Here is a 17,223-nt window from a genome sequence, read left to right as displayed (position 1 = left end):
TCCTCAATAACATGACTTCCAGTAAAAACCCATTTTTGTGTCCATGTAAGAAGACAATACAATAATAAGTGATGAAATCTTGTTTTTTTTAATGCACTTTGATGCTGATTTTTGCTGACTGGCACAAACAATGACTCAGTTTCATTACACACCAGTTAAAAAGTGGAATTGGATGCCCTGAAATGTTGGCAGCATAATTTGCCCAACATAGTCTCTGGGGAAAATCAGACCAGCTGTCTTTTCCGTGTATACAGTAGATCTCCATTGTGGTTGCATGGCCATTAGTTGATGTATTACAGTATTGCCAAGCACATCTCTTTGTTCTCGTCTTCAAGTAAAGCTGTGTAATGCAGCCAGAATAAGCTGATGCTCAGCAACAGTAACAACTCGACTAATAAAAATCTATAGTCGAATGACCATTTGTGGGGGACCAAAGCCGATTAGCCCGATATCCAGTCAATAAACAGGCCTATTCTCAGCTGATAGGGTGACCGCAATTTATTGCAGGTTGCAGGGAAACATCACACGTAGGTAATAAGAGCCATCTTAGGGAAGATGAGTGGAGCTGGTTTATCTCAACGCAAGAATTATATGAGGTCACAACCTGACACAAAGGTTAACAGTATAAGCAAGGATCTGGATCAAAGCGGATGAAGGCATTAAAGGGAAGCTTACTGTGTTCTGTCATCTCGGTCCAGCACGCTCTTATAAGAGATAGTTTTAGTGTAATATTTTTGGAGGCTTTTCAGTTCCTCCGGGGTTAATGCAGATTGGCAGAATAACATCTTTACTTGGTAGGAAGACGATCAGTTCTGCAGATTATTCGTCAAGTAAAGCAGCTAATGAAACATCCAGCCTTATCAGCTGTTGCAGATCTTTACCTAACAGTAAAGTAGGTATATTAAGGATATTATCATCAATTCTGATAATTGATAAACACCAGGTAGCCTTAATTATGTTGACATCCTCTTGTGGTTTTGTCAGTAAGTGCATGTTAAAGCTCTGGTAGAGCTGCCACCATGAAAACACACAAAATGAAGCTCTAAAACTTGCAAGCATAGCGACAGGAGGCATTTTAACTCAAATCAAGGTCCGTTTCGTATCTAAACTAAGTAGTTTTGATCCCTAACCAGTCAGCAAGTGAACACAAAATAAAAAACAGTGAGTGTAAGTAAAAAAATCTAACTGTATTTACGGTTTGTGTGGGAACTCGTGTCTACTGGTGAGGTGAAACTCTGCTGACTTACAGTCACACAAGCGCCTCCAACCTCCAAATGTGGACTTTTGTTCGTCTTTGTAGATGAAAATTACAGCTCCACCTTTGTTAAATCCTCAAACATAGTAACAGCATGCCTTTAAACAAGAACCTTGGTCCTTTTCAAAACCTAACCAAGTAGTTCTGGTGCTGAAACTCAACCAACCACTGAGTGAACAATGACTGAAAAACACTGAGTGTAAGTAAAAGCAAAAAAACATTCAAGTTAAAGAAAATGAAACTGCAATTATGGTCTTTTATGGAACCTGACCTCCAGTATCCTCCTGAGGTAAAAATCTGCTGACATACAGCTCCACTAGCCACTCTGACTTCCAAATGTTGATTTTTGTTCCTCTTTTTGAATGCAAAATTGTGCCTCCGCATAAACTAAATTTGGAGATATTGGAGCTCCACAAAACCGAGTGATGACACCTCTTGGGCCTCCTAAAAGGTGGAGGATTTCCCTCCTGGCACATATCTGTGGGAAATATCTACGCTGATAACAGCCATTTAATGGGTTGATAACATCCAAATCAGGTGTCACATTAGATTCTGTACTCCTCATAATCTGGTCTTTATGTGTGAAATTGGAAGTTTTCCTCCAAAGTGAAGAAGTTATTCTGCCAATCTTTAGTAAATGCAGAATGCAGTTACAAGGTGCATTTTTAACACAAACCACAGTTATTCTCTAAACCTAAGCTTGTAGTGTGCTTAAACCTAACCAGAAACCAAGTGAAAAACAGCGAGTAAAGGTAAAAGTCATAACGAGAATTAGGTTAAAGAATAAAACTATAATTATGGTCCATGACTTGAACTCCAGTCTCCTGGTGAGGTGAAAGTGTGCTGACTTACATCTTTATCGGCTCCTTCAACCTCCAAATGTAGACTTTTGTTCCTCTTTGTAAGAACTAAATCGCAGTTCCACAACTAATTAAATGTCATCATAATGCAAATAGCCTATTAGAAGGTGGACGAGGTCCCTCTTGGCCGGTACATATGGGAATGATCTGCGATGAAAAAGACCATTTAATGTGTGAATGAAAACATGCAGTGGAGCTGCATTCTGTGCAATGTAGGCTTTGATGCTTTTGCAGCCTTATCTAAAGGGACTAAAAGTCAGAAAATCTCTGTCTTTACTGATTTACTGAGTCTTTGTTTGCAGACATCCTTCTTAAATCTGTCTTTCACAAGTCCCCTAACTTTATGGAGGCTCAGCACTAAATTGCTGCAGCACCGATACTTTGCTTCACGCCGTCAAGCAACTTTTCCTCGCAAGTCACACTTTCAATGGACATCCACAGGGTCAGACTTCATTTAGCTCTGAGAGAGGGTAAACTCTGCGGGGTAGGTCAGGCTAACACAGTACCACAGCGGTGTATCAAGGTGAACTCAAGACACTTTTCCATAGTTAGACAAGTTAACTTATTCCATAATCTAATGGAACTACACTTTCCACGAGCAGTCGGAAAGCGGCCGGTGGAGGAAAGCAATCGTCTTTGTAAGAACGTGTATAAACAACATGACAACTGAAGAGAGAAAATAAGAAACGGTGCCAGAGAGTTTCAAATCATCCATTTAAATCTGTCACAATCCTACAAGTTTAGGAGAGAAATTAAGATAGACTGCAGTCAAGCTGATTTGCACAGATGTCAATCAGTCTCAAAGGATGGCGTGCACAGAAGGAAGGCAAGAATGTCATATTAGCTGTGAGACCTCAGCGAGAACAAAGAAATATTTTCAGAAAAAGCCTACGTGAGACAGAAAAATAAAAGGGACCTCCGGATGGGCCTCAGAGAGGAATCCTCTGTCAAGGACAGATGGAAGGCAGAAAGGTTACACTTACACTGAAAGGAGTCGACTAAAATTGAAAAATGAGCTAAAAGGGTTTCTTTTCTATCTTCTGTTTTTTTTTTTTGTCAACGTATCCTCCTTCACTTAAAATGTACTTAATCCACATTGACACGCACAACTCAGATTTTTTACTGCATGAGTTACGACAAAAAAGGGCGGCTGTGGCTCAGGTGGTAGAGTGGGTCGTCCAATGATCGACGGGTCGGCGGTTCAGTTCCTGCTCTCGCCTAGTCATGTGCTGTTGTGTCCTTGGGCAAGACACTTCACCCGCCTTGTCTCCAGTGCGGCTACTCACACTGGTGTCTGAATGTGAGTGAATGTTGGTGGTGGTCGGAGGGGCCGTAGGCGCGGATTGGCACCCATGCTTCCGTCAGTCTGCCCCAGGGCAGCTGTGGCTACAAATGTAGCTTACCACCACCAGAGTGAGAATGTGTGAGCGAATGAATAATGGATCCATTGTACGCGCTTTGAGTATGCCTGAATAGAAAAGCGCTATATAAATCTAATCCATTATTATTAAAAATATGCTTGACAGCTGGACACACACCAGGGTTTTATGATAAGGTCTGGAAAAGTTGCAACCTCTGTTTCTGGAAACAGCAAGATGACAGATTTTCCCCCCAGTATGCACAGTATGTGATAAGTTCGTGCATATGTTGGGTGTATATGTGAAGTTCTGTGACCCACCTAGCACGGTGACGGTGGCTCGGGCGGTGCGGACCGGCATGGTGAAGATGGAGCAGGTGTACTCGCCCTCGTCGGCCAGCTGCACGTCGGCGATGGTGATGGAGAGCTCGGTCGGTGTCGAGCGGTACAGCTGGATGCGGTTATCTCTCAGCGCTGGAAGCAGGAAGAGGAACAAGATATCAGTAATTAGACATGTGCTTTATGAATTGTTTGAGGAGATTTAAGTTGTATTTCTCTTTAACCCTCTGAACTCCAAGCAGCAGTCCTGCCTCTGAAGTGGAAAATCTAACTTTTTTTTTTCTGTTTCTGCACTTTCTTGACTTGGTAAATGGTGTAATTTTGTGCAGTACAACAGTTGTAATGCCATAGATCATTAAAATTATGTATAACATCTTGTGTCCATGTGTGTTACATTTACTGTTGGAAAAAAAGGTTTCTTTACATTCTATTAATATTTTACTACTTTTAAACAGCCTGTATACTTGCCTCCTATCTGCTCTGTCTAAACACAGTCTGCGCTTCAGTCGAAAAGTCCATGAACTGTTGATCACAGCTGAGTCACTCGTGAGTTTTTGGTCATATTAAGGAGTGCAGAATTTTTTTGTTTTCAGCAGAATCTGGTTAGATTAAACTCTTTAATGAGACATGTAGAATAAAGTGATGAAAACCAGGATTTTAAGGTTAGATTTGGTAAGGTTTCCCAACCAAAAGGCATGTTATAAATAAATAATTCGATGATCGAGGACTGTTGGAAAGTTGAAAATTCTATTATTCCCCTCTGTTTTTACAGTTTCTTGCTCTTATAAATGGTGTAATTTTGGAAAATCTTAAAAGACAACATGCCTTTCAAACCTGCCAGCAGGTCTAGGTATTCAGAAGATTAAAAATTATTTTCTATTTACTTCCTGTAATTGTCCAGTTCTTTTGTGCTTTTGAATTTTTATGAATAATTTTACATTTTTTTCATATTCCAATCAGTAACTAACTGTTCTTTTGTATTTGCCATGTACTGGTTTCCTGTTATAATAAAAGAAAAGAAGAAGATTAAAGACATAAGAGGGAGAAGGAAGGAAGGAAGGAAAGGAAGGAAGGAAAGGAAGGAAGGAAGGAAGGAAGGAAGGAAGGAAGGAAGGAAGGATTTTAAATATTCTTTTTATAGTTATTTTGGAAGCATTTTCTTTTCTTTCATTATTTTGTTATATCCCTCTGACTCGATGTACTTTGCTGTACATGCATAATGGCAAATAAATATATTTAGATATGAGAGAAAACTAGAAAGGGGAGAGAAGAAGTGCGACAAGCACGGATTAAATAAAGTGAGGAAGATGTGGGAGAAAGAAGGGAGAATGGCCTCAAGAAGGAAGGATTGAAAAAGGAGACAATGTGAGGTGGAGTGAGGGGAAAGTTTAGAAAGTAAAAAGAGAGGTAGTTTAAGAGAGAGCAGAGAAATGTCGATAGAAGATGACTGAATAAAACTAGAAGGTAGAGAGTGGGGAGAGAAAAAGGTGAGAAATGGATGCAAGGGAAAGTGAGAGGGGAAGAATAGGGGAAGGCATGAGGTGAAGAAAGTAGTGAAAGGAGCTATGAAAAGAGAAGAAGTGGCGGAGATGCAGCGAGGAAAATAAGGGAGGTGGGAAGAGGGATATAAAGTATGTTAAGGAGGGTGAGCGACGAGGGGCAGAGCGAGAGAGGAAAGTAAGAAAGATGATGTGCAGAATTTAAATCATGGGAAAAGAGGAAGGTAAATTGGAAAGAAAGGAGGGAGGATGGAGGGGAGGGAGAGAGGTGTTTAGAAGAAAGAATGATGTAAGAGGAGGAGGAGGAGTGATGAAGATGAGGTGCAAGGAGAGGAAAAAATAGCAGAGATGTAACGAGGCAAAAGGAAGACAAAGAGCAAAGCGAGAGGAGAGGAGACGCAAATTGAGAATGAGAGATGAGAGAAAGTGCAGGGGAGAAGAAAACAGAGAAAAATAAAACAGAGGAAGCATAAATAGCAAGGAGAATAAGGGAGAGACCGTGGGGGAGGAGGGAGGGAGGAAGGGGGGGGGGACATAAGAGAGACATAAATGGCTTTGTCATCAATGAGAAATCCAGCCATGAAAGAGGGAGAGAGCGCAAGCGACCAAGATAGATGATGATGATGAAATGCTACGAAATAACCACTCGTTTCCGTGATAGCATTGACCTCTGCAGTGTTTGTGCTGTGTGATTGCTGCCTGTCTGCCTGCCTTCCTATCCGCCTGTCTATCCAGATGTCTACCTGTCTGTCTCTCCGTCTCAATAAAGGCTTTTTTGAGCTTTGTTCTCGGGCGCCATCGTGCACAGTTTGGCTCAAATAATGACTGAACGTATAACAGGCAGACTGCAAGAAAGCAGACGCCTGCAAATAAAACCAAGAAAACAAAAAACGCTGCTGTCAAGTACGGTGAATTGTCAGATTTGTTTACATGTTTTAAAGTTGTTTTAAGTTACAGCAGCATTATAGTTTGAGTTAATCTGAACACGACAGCTATATGTAAGGCTTTTTAAGTACCACAATGAGACAGGGAGGCTTCTGAGGGTTAAAATGACAACTGATATGACATTTATACGCGCAATCAGAGCAGATTTGTACGTTAAAAAACTTTTCTTGGCTGTTTTATGGCAAAAAGAAAAGGAAAAAATGAAGATAAACTAAATATAACTGACTACCCAACAATACATTTTCACAAGCAAGTTTTTTTTTTTACCTTGTTAAGTTTTCAATCTGCTGTTTTTCAGAAGCTAAAAGGCACATTATGAGTGAAAAAAAAAGCAGTAAACACCTTGCCTGGAAAATCCAGACTGACTTTATTTATGTATTAATATAAATACAAATAAAGGCAGTCTGGCATTGTGATGACAGGAGACGATTTCAAAAAGGAGGGGCTAACGAATGCAGCTTGAACGAGAAAGAACCATTCAGCGTAACACGGATGTGACGCACAAACAAATCGGCCTTGAAGTCCATGTAGTCCAAACAACAATGGCATACGGCCGAGAAAGCATCGCGGTGAATGATTACTGCCGTTTTTGTCACAAAAATCTGCGAATACATGGGGTACTCTCAAGTACAACACTTATTTTTGAAAAGGCTACGCAACAAAAGACTCCTTCCGAACGATTAGCGGTGTTAGGAATAACTTTGTTAATGTTTGTGTTTGGTTACGGGAGGTGCGCAGGTGTTTTATGGGTAATCCAGGCGCTGAAGAGGACGCAGCATTAACTCCCGCCTCCTGTGCTATGATTGGTCGTACCAAACTTTCCCGGGAGGGAAACGCGATTCAATTCGCCCAATGCCAAACTGACTCTCCTGTATCTCCTAACATGGAGATAGGAGATTACATGGAGATTCAGTTTGGATTTTCCAAGCTAGTAAACACCATTACTTCATTGGTACAACTTGCAGTTATGTATTGAAAAGCAGCTTTACAGTGTTTTAGCAGAGTCACAGGTGAGCTGGTGTGCTTAAGTTGCTGTGAATTGGGAGGATAAAGAGATGAGGTGAAGAAATAAAATCCATTCATTTTTATAGGCCACCTACTTTTAATAGGACATCTCTAGTAGAAAAAAAAAGGTTTTTTTTTTGCTTAATAACTTGTCCTTAAGGTCCTTTTTAGATGCTAGAAGACACATTATGAGCAAAAAATAAGCAGTCAACACTGTTATTCTAATATTACAACTTACAACTGTGCCACATAAAATAGTTTTATAGTGTTTAAACAGAGTCACAGGTGAGCTGGTGTGTTCAAAATGCACTAAGTTGGGAGTATAAAGAGGGAAGGTGTAGAAAAAGTCATTCATTTTTTATAGTTCACCTATTTTTAAAAGGCCACCTCCAGGAAAAACATGTTTGTTACCTTGGTAACTTGTCCATCTGATGTTTTTCAGATGCGAAAAGACACATTTTAAACAAATAAAGCAGTCAACATCATTATTCTAATGTTAAAACAGTAGTTTTGCAGTGTTTGAGCAGCATTGTGGGTGAACTGGTGTGCTTGAGTTGCATCAAGTTTAGAAGAGAACAAGGTAAAGACTTCAGATTTCAGATGTGCAACCGTGTAGAGTTACATCTAAGTTATTTTAAGGCAGGAAGGGTCATTTTCATGGGGAAATATGTCTGAATATGTAACTTTGATATACAGACAGACAGATGAGTTTTCAGGGGTTTAATCAGTGATTGGAGAGGAGCTTTAAACTGCTGTAATCACATCAGTATTCATCTAAATCTGTGTGTAATTTCAAAAACTTGGCAGACCTATTGAAACACCATGAATAGCAACGATCCAAACACAGGAATTAACCTGCTCTATGTATGTGGAGAAAACAAGCAACTTGAATGTTTAGGTTAAATTTAAATCTCCAAAACAACAAGCGGTTACACAATCAGTGGAGATCAGTATTTAAGTACACTGATAGATCGTTAATGCTGCCGTCTGGCTGCTGATTGACTGACTGATTGGCCACTTTTCAGTCTCTTTTCAGTTTTTCTGAGAATATATTAGCAACTTTCCTTGAATGCATGCCTGGACTGTTGCTAGATTTCTTAATCCCTGTCCTTTTTGAATAAAGAAAAATGATAAAAGCGTTTTAAAAGCCACCAAATCAAATGACAAGTAATATCAGTGTATTGACCACAATTGTGGGCCAGCAAAAAACTGTTTACAGATGCGTTTCGTAACTCATTTAAACTCAGGTATGTGGTATTTTTCTGCAATTTTTGGGTGTATCTTGCTCCTGCTGTCACATTTTTACTCACTCTGGGCTTATTTTTACTGTAAAATCCTGCACCACTACTGAAACAGCAAACTATGAATAGAAGGAGCAAAATGTCTTCTGTGCAGTGTGATACAGTTATAATACTATAAATCACTTTAAAAACAAAAGTAAACTTGCCTGGATTATTTATTTTACAGCAACCTGAAATCAAAACGTTGAACTTTTTTTTCCATGTGCTTAACGTCGTTAATGTTGTTTAACACAGTTTCCATACTTGTCTCCCATCTACTTGTTGGATACACAGTCTGCAGTTCAACCCAGTGCAACCAAAAATTTTTGCCACCTGACTGCTGGTCACAGGTGAGTCACTCATGATCAGTTGTGCTGAAGTGAGCAGAATTTTTTTTTTTTTTACAGAATTTGGTGACAGCAAACGGATAATTTAGGGGAATTTTAACATTTATGTAGAATAAAGGGATTTTTTAAATGAGATGTCATGATTTTACACTTAGATTTAATTAAGTTTTGTGATGGCACGTTATGTACGACTAGTTCAGGGACTGTTTGAAAATTGAAAATGTACAGATTCTGTCTGTTTTCACACTTTGTGGCTCTGGTAAATGGTGTAATTTCGATGATTTTTAAAAAATTAAAAATAACGTCTTTTAAACCAAGTGGCAGGCTTTGTGATGTCGAGAGTCACTCAGGAATACCTTTGAAGTGTGGGTTCATGAGGTGGGAGAGGCTTGGAAGGAAAAACTACAGGAGAAGGAGGAAGATTGTGGCCTTTTTTCACCTTTAAGGTAATTATATTTGGGAATCTTCAGAAAAACTGAATTTTGTAGGTTCCCAATGCGCGTGTGTCAGTGCATGAGCAGTTTTATAGTATGTTACTGTCTGTTTTCCTTCCTTATTACTCCGCCAAGGAACAGCAGTCATGTGACAATTGGTTTACGATTGTCTGCCTGTTTGTCTGTCTGTTATCAACATTACTCAAAAACGGACAAACGCATTTGGATGAAATTTTCAGAGAAGGTCAGAAATGACACAAGGACCATCTGATTAGATTTTGGCAGTGAAGCAGCTTATAGTCTGCATCCACGGATTTGTTAAAGATTTCTGTATCATTGTGAGACAGCAGCACAGTGTCACTGTAACTACTGTATGACTACAAGTGAACACTACAACAGCTGCTTGCTGACAATCAAATGATGGCGATCCTACTACAAATCCACCGCTGCAGACTTATCAGGACTTATCCGTCGGAAATGATACAAGGAACACTTGATTAAATTGTGGGGGTGTTTTCGAGTCCCATTAATTCCCGCTGCCTGCTACATATTTAGGTCACGCGATTCGGTATCCATACATACTGCACACGTACATAACATACATCTGTGCTTAATGCAAGGTCATTTTGTTTGTGGGTACATCTATATTAAATGGCCACATTCTATAGTGCCATGATTACTGCCACAAACTTTTTCAAGATTTCAGCCGTCAGAAATGACACGACTGAGCAGCCCTGGCCTAGTACTGGACTCTCTGAGTGCTTTTCTTGTTGTTTATATGGTTTTCTCATATTGAGTCACATCTGTGTCTGTTTGTCTCCTCGTCTCCATCTTCCTTTCTGCATGTCTCACTGTAATCTCTCTGTTTCTTCCGTTTCTCCATCTGTCTGTTCACCTGCCTGTCTCCTGCGCACACACACACACACACACACAGGCACACACACGCACACGCACACGCACAAACACACACCTCCATTTCTCGTGGTGTTTTTTTCTGTTATTTCATCCAACACTACTTTATCTTCATGCCTTATCACTAAGCAAGGTCACTACATTTGTCTTCATGAGCTCTCAGTGTGGGTGGGTGTGTGTGTGTATGTGTGTGAGTGAGTGACCACATGTCACACACACACACACACCTATACACCTACACACACGCACATTTTTCCATGCCCCCTGGACCTTGCACTCAACTATCAGTCTCCTTAATTCTCTTCCCCTCATCTCTACTCAATCCCCTTTTCTTTCCCTCCCTCTTGTTCTTCTTTCTCTTACATCTCACCCATTTCTAATCTTTTCAGACTCCAGGCTCTTTCTGTCCGTCTCTCTTTCTTTCCTTTTTTCAAAACTTTTTTCTCATTTCTTTCTTTTTTCATTATAAACGATGTATATTGCTCGAGAGTACAGGTGTGATGGATTTTCAAAAAAACGATATAATATCTAGTTACAGGGGCGTATCGATTGCGAGAGGCCCCTGAAAATTGTACATGAGCCTTGCGCCATTTAGGGGCAACATAAATACTCTGCCAATAGGTCACACTCCTGCTGTTTGGCTTTTGTGACGGGATGTAATGAATTTCTTAGCTCTGAGACAAACTGGATTAATGGACGAGGTGTGAATATGAGTTACAGCGTAGGAGATGAAATCCTGTTCATTTTCTCAAAAAAGACTTGTTAGGTGACTGACATTTGGAGCACTTCCAATGCTTGGATAGACATGAAACTCCAGACATCTGAGCGCAGAGTTCACAACTCTGAACAGGCACAGACATTTTTAAACTTTCTGATGCAACTGAAGCTTGAGTTCTTCTCTCTTTTTTTATTCCTGGTATTGAAAAGCAGGAAACCTTCCACCACTTTTTCTTTTGAATTTAAGAAATGTGTTATATGTAGCACCCTGACAGGGGGGCAAAAAAAAAGAATTTCCTGGTGGAACTACAAGTATAAAGGATGAGCAAGTCCACCTGGGGCTTTTTGTTCCATCTCTGGCGTCCTTTCAAAAATTCTTGCAAATAAGTAAAAACATTCCCTCTATTATCTCTGACTCCCACAGAGCATTTTTGTTCAGAAAACTTTAATTTCGGCTGCACGCACCAGTAGCAGAAGGCTTAAGTTGAAAATTACGCAACTGTTGAAAACTGATGAAACATACAGCAGTTGATTCCTCATATCTGATTCCGGGAAAATTCTGGACGAATTTACCAACTGTTCCATCATGTTTTGTTCCTGTTTGTAACAAAGAGGCTTCTGAAATTCGCTTCAGTCCTGTTTTTTCTGGGAAGCGATGTCATTTGAGGTTTGAGGGTCTTGCAGTGCTGAAAGCCATCTGCTAACTGCACCAAAAACGTGAATTTACTGTAATAAAGTTGAAAAAATTAAGTGCTTTCAGGAACTGAACATGCTATGCTGGGGGCAGTTGGCTTTTAACAGCCTCATTTTCTGTTGCTGTTTGGCAGATTTGTATTTGAAAATCACATTTGAAAAAACAGGCGCAACTCATTTCTGATTGATATAGTAACTTTGTAGCGCGACTTCACTTGTTTTAGCACAGCATGCCATCCTAATTTAGATTCTGTACTTCTCAAATGGTGTAATGAGCAGCAGAGAAATGGATTTCAGTGATCATTGCACTGCTTTGCAAATTTTTAGAGAGGAAACATGACAAAACAGACAAAAGAAACAGTAAATGACAAATAAAAATGTACAACTAAAACCTAGCTGTGTCTCAGCTGTTAAAGTTTCTCTCTAGTCTTTGATTAAACCCTTAAAAACTCCTCTCCGTAGATAAAATTTACATATTTAGAAGTTTTCACATGAATACAATCCCTTCAAGCTCAACTCAGTCTCCACAAAATTACATTTCTGTGCAACTAAACGGCATTCTCAGTTAGGGCTAGCAGGAGACATATTTTCTGCTGGATTACATTTGGTTGGAACTTATCAGACATTTATAATCAGCATATTTTTGTCATGAATTTTACTGCTTTACTGTCGCTCCTTTTCAGATAGCCAGTCTCATAGTTGGTGGCGCAGGATGTATTGGCAGCCCAGACAATGAAAAAGACACTTTAAACACATAGCAAAAGACTAATATTTCAACCTATTTTCCTAACTCTGACCAAGTAATTTTGATGACCAACCCTCACTAAGATTCACGTGAAAATGTCAAAGCGTGATAGTCTTAAATCTAGCTGTGTAGTTTTTCAGCCTAACTCAACCAGAGAGCACGTGAAAACCACAAATGAACATCAAGAAAATTAAACTCTATTTTTGGGGGATAAAATTTCATCTGTCGGTTTATTTCACTAACCACTCTTAAGGCCACCTAATGCAGACGCTGTTGCTCTTTCAAGCTGACACCCTTTCCCACCACGTCATAGGCCACAAACTCCATTTATTTCAAAACCAAATTTCCAAATACCAGCATTTCTAGTACCTTATTGCTATTTCTTCGACCAGATTTGTATGCTATGTTAACATTGCTGACTTTGTCTTCTGTGTTCCACTTGGCGCAGCAGGTTGCAGGGTCACCTCCACCAATGATTGCAATGCAGCTGAATTTGGTCACCCTGACCACTTTGTCCATCATGTTCTTTGTTTCACTGGCAAAGCTGTCCCACTAAAACACACCAACTGGACCATTCCACACAATCTACTTGGCCCTGGACATAGGTCTTACAGCTCTCTGGTCCACAGTCTAAACCCATCCAGCCAGCTGGGATGCCAGCAGCAACGGTTGTGGTGCTGGTGGTGGCTTTCTCATCGAACTTGTTGGCGGTGATGAAGTCGATGGCCAACGTGGGCTTGACATCGTTCTTCTCGACTTAGACCATCAGGTCTTTGACGGAGCCCTCCTCGTCGAACAGGGTGGTACTGATCTCCATGTTGTTGAGGATTTTGAAGAAGGCGAAGGCCATACCACTGTCATTGATCATTTCATCAACCTTTTCCAGCATGTTGTCGATCTGCTGGATCTCATCTTTGTACACTGTTTCCTTATCTATCTGGTATGTAACACGTGAACTACTAGATGTCTTGAATTTCTCAAAGGGTATCTATCCATCTATCTATCTATCTATCTATCTATCTATCTATCTATCTATCTAGCTATCTATCTATCTATCATTGCTTCAGTTTAGTTGTGTAGAAACATAACTTGGAGACGGGGCTGTCCACCTTTAAAGTAGCTTAGCTGTACATGTTGCAAGCTAACAAGATTGGTTCTGGAGGTCTGATTAAGTATGTTTGAGGCTGTCAACAATGTTCTGATGTTTAAAGGTGAAAATACATTGTGTTGACTAAATATTTTGCTCAATATGTCTTTTAGCGTTGAAAAAAAAAATCATATGGATGTGTCAGACTGTAAAGAAACATGATCAAGTGAATTTTGTGTTTCGGCGTGTTGCATTTGGGCCAGCAGTGAGAGGATCCACCCACAGATATCAGTATAACAGCACAGTGTTGTTAAATTATCGAGTGTGTTTCTATGTTGACGAAAACTTGAGATAACAACTCTGCAGTTCTTCGTGTGTGGTGTGTTTCTAAACGGTATCCGACAAAATGTGTGCTGACAACATACCAAGTACAAGATCTGTTTATCAGACTTTTTGTACATCAGTGTTTGATAGTGTGTCTGCATTTGTTACCTGTGTGTGTGTGTGTGTTTTCCAGACAGTGGTTCTCATCTGCAGCTCAAACTCGAGACTCAATACTCCCCAAAGGTCCAACTGTTGATCTGGCCACAGCAGCTATTTTCGCCTACTCGTCTTCTTCCTCCTCCTCGTCCTCCTCCTCCCTCAATCTCTCTCATGCTCTTTCAACTTCAAACATTCAGGAAAAGGGGGATTCTCTCACAGCATACCGAGCGCACATACCTATATTTCTTCTTCTTCTTCTTCTTCTTTTTTTTCATCTGCCTCCCGCCTTCCGACTCTGCCAAGAACTCTCTCAAATTCAAATTTGCTTTATTGGCTCGACAGGGGAGAAACCTGTGTTGCCGAAGCAAAGCAGATCAGTTACAGGCCAATATTTTTACATTTCTGTCTCCGTCTCCCTCCCTGCTTCTCCATCTCTTCATCTTCCCTCTTTGGTTCAACCTGAATCTGCATTTCACCTCTCCCTCCTGCTCCTTCCACTCTTTGTCAATTTTCCTTCCCATCGATCCCTTCCCGCCTTGTTCTCCTCTCCCCTCGTCTTTTGTCTTCTCCTCCTTCTCCCTCCCCTGTTGCTCATCCCTCCTCTCTCTCATTTTGTTTCACATTTTAGGCATTTAGCTGACACTCTTATCCAAGGAGGCTGCCTTTCCTCTGCCTTCTCTCTCCCTCTCTCTCTTTCCCACACATGTCGCCTCCATCCTCCCATCTGTTTCTGAATATTCTCTCCAGCTCCCTAATTATCCGTCCTTTCCGACAGCTGATCTGGGTTCAGTGACCGCAGGCTTCCCTTGATCATACCGTCCCCACTGATCTGAGGAAGCCAATTGATCCTGGATCAGTGCACCAACTACGAAACGCTTGATAAACACACACCTACGTCTGCTTTATCCACCTTCCCCTTTCCTTCCCGCCGCCTCTCAATTCTCTGTCCTCTCTCTACTTTCAGACGGAAATTTAAAAAATTAATCATTCCAAGGCAGAAAAATGTACGCAAAAAAACAATGGAAAGAGGCAAGTGGGGTGCGAGATGAACCAAACTTAGCCCAAGGTGGTGCGAATTGAAGCAAGGAGGCATTAGTTCCAGTTGAAACTTGAGAGAGAAATGTTCCCAGCCGTGTATCCAGCTTCAAGCAACATGCCAATGAAATCCTGCCATGTAGTATTTACAGCAGTGAAAAAAAATGCCCATTGGGGATTTCTGGCAAACAACACTGACCGATGACACATGCTAAGAGCTAGATTACCTACAGAAGACACGGCATACACTGGCTGCTCGGCCTAGCGCAAAGGGATTAAAAGCAAAGCACGGCAACATCAAACGTATAATGCTGAGGCGCAGATTATTTTCTCATTTTTCTCACATTTATAGAAAAAAGAAGTCAAGGAGTTAATTATCATAATGGCTGCCACTATCAGCCTCCTCCTTTCAGCTGTGTTTGGATGTCAGTATGCCATCGCATTAACTTGCTGCTCATTTTTTAAGTCAAAAGATCAGAGTCAAAGTAAAATGAGATTTTTTTTCCCCCGATGTCACTTCATGGCCCGTAGTGTTTCGAATTGACTGACTTTGATTACCAGTGAGGTGTGTGTGTGTGCGCGGTTCTTTTCATTATTTTATTTTATTTTTATTAAAGGTAGAATGTTCGCAGGGTTCATTCTCACTTGTACAAGTTTAAAGGGAAAGTTAGACATCTTGGGAAATATGCTTATTTGTTTTCTTGCCGAGAGTTCAGTGGAAAAGATCGATAGCGCCTCTCATACCTGTCCGATAAATTTGACGCTGGAGCCAGGAGACAGTTAGATTAATTTAGAATAAAGACTGTGAGCAGGTTATGTTCAAAGATAAAAAAAAAAAAAAGAAGGGACTTTAGGAGATTTTGAGAACAACTTTTCCCTTAGTTTTTAATTGGACAACATAAACAAGATGTAATGAGTGAATTGGTATCTTTAGAAAGACCACTGTCTCCTAAAACGGACATTTCTATACAGCAACACTGCATTTCCAATTGTGTTTTGAGGGAGATTTTTTTTTTTTTGCCTGTTGGGGTACGTTTGTTTGTAACTAGGTTTGCACTGATCAAGTAGTTTTAGCTCCCAATCAGACCCAAGTTATTTATTGTCTACTATCTACTAATATCCAGTGCTATTTTACAAGACAATGCATTCCAAGTATTGTTGAGCTGCGGTAGTATCTGGCTGTACCACCAGGCAAATTTACTGTTAATTGGGAGTTTAGCTACTAAAGGAGCATCGTGACAGAGACTATTCAGAAGCTTACTGACGTCTGGCCTGCAAACAAGTGGTAAATTAAGTTGCATTTAAGATCACTAGCAATTCTACATCCTAGAGGCTCATCTGATGGCTGTTTTTGTAGGACTTTTTTACATTTCTGAGTGAAAACAAAGTATCCGGCATGGGCATATACCTATACCAATCTCTTCAGATTTCACATGATCAGCTCAAATCCCAGTCTTAGATTTGGGACATACCTATTCGTAATGCATCGCAAATGTGCTTAAATCAACATATCAGCTTTGCTGTCACCATTTTCCAGCAAACCAATTGGGTATTACCATGGTAACTCATGTTATGAAATAGTGTATTTGTAACCCAAAGCATGATATGTTCATAAATCTCACCAAGTTTTTTTGTTGCTTGAACTTAATCAAGCCTCAAATACAAGTAGTTTATGTCATGAAAGGGTTAATTTGAACCCAAAGCATGATATTTTTGTAACTAATAATGAAATTTTTGGTGCCAAACACTGAGTGAAAGCAAAATTTTAGCCTAAAAATGACATAAACTTCAGTCTCCTGAGTAGAGATCCTCACCACCACCATCATCCATCCTACACCACTATATAACCTTTGTAGCTTGTTGACAGTGGAAACAGTTCCCAGGAGAGCATTTCTTCCAAAACATAACAGAGTATGCAGTTTAATTGCATGGGAATATAATTTTTTGAAGACAGGGCTGTTGGCATCTCTTTACATTAGTGCAAGCTAATTTCTGGCCTGTATGTGAAGCTAGTTGCTGGGTTTATTATTGGTAAACAGCCATATGAGTGGTTTCAACCTTCTCATCCTGCTCTATCCAAATAATTGAGAGGCATATTTTCCAAAGTAAACAATTCCTGTGAGGCAGGGGCTTTGAGGTCTGCTAGTTTATGGTTAAAGTAAGGGATTAAATGGTGGGGTAACAAAAGGAAAAACACTCACACTAATGATGTGCTGGCAGAACATCAGAT

General features: G+C 40.2%; 1 protein-coding gene across 2 annotated transcripts in view; it reads right to left on the bottom strand.

The window, feature by feature from the left end:
* The window catches only part of cadm3 (cell adhesion molecule 3), a 113,931-nt gene that overhangs the window by 42,136 nt on the left and 54,572 nt on the right, over positions 1-17,223 (bottom strand). For both annotated transcript variants that reach the window (XM_022208669.2, XM_051953305.1), the window contains exon 4: positions 3,794-3,946. In XM_022208669.2, coding sequence (XP_022064361.1) covers positions 3,794-3,946 — 153 coding nt within the window. The remainder of the gene's footprint in view (positions 1-3,793; positions 3,947-17,223) is intronic.

Source organism: Acanthochromis polyacanthus, chromosome 9, assembly GCF_021347895.1.
Source record: "Acanthochromis polyacanthus isolate Apoly-LR-REF ecotype Palm Island chromosome 9, KAUST_Apoly_ChrSc, whole genome shotgun sequence".
NCBI classification, from domain to species: domain Eukaryota; kingdom Metazoa; phylum Chordata; class Actinopteri; family Pomacentridae; genus Acanthochromis; species Acanthochromis polyacanthus.
This window is presented reverse-complemented; position numbering and strand designations above follow the sequence as displayed.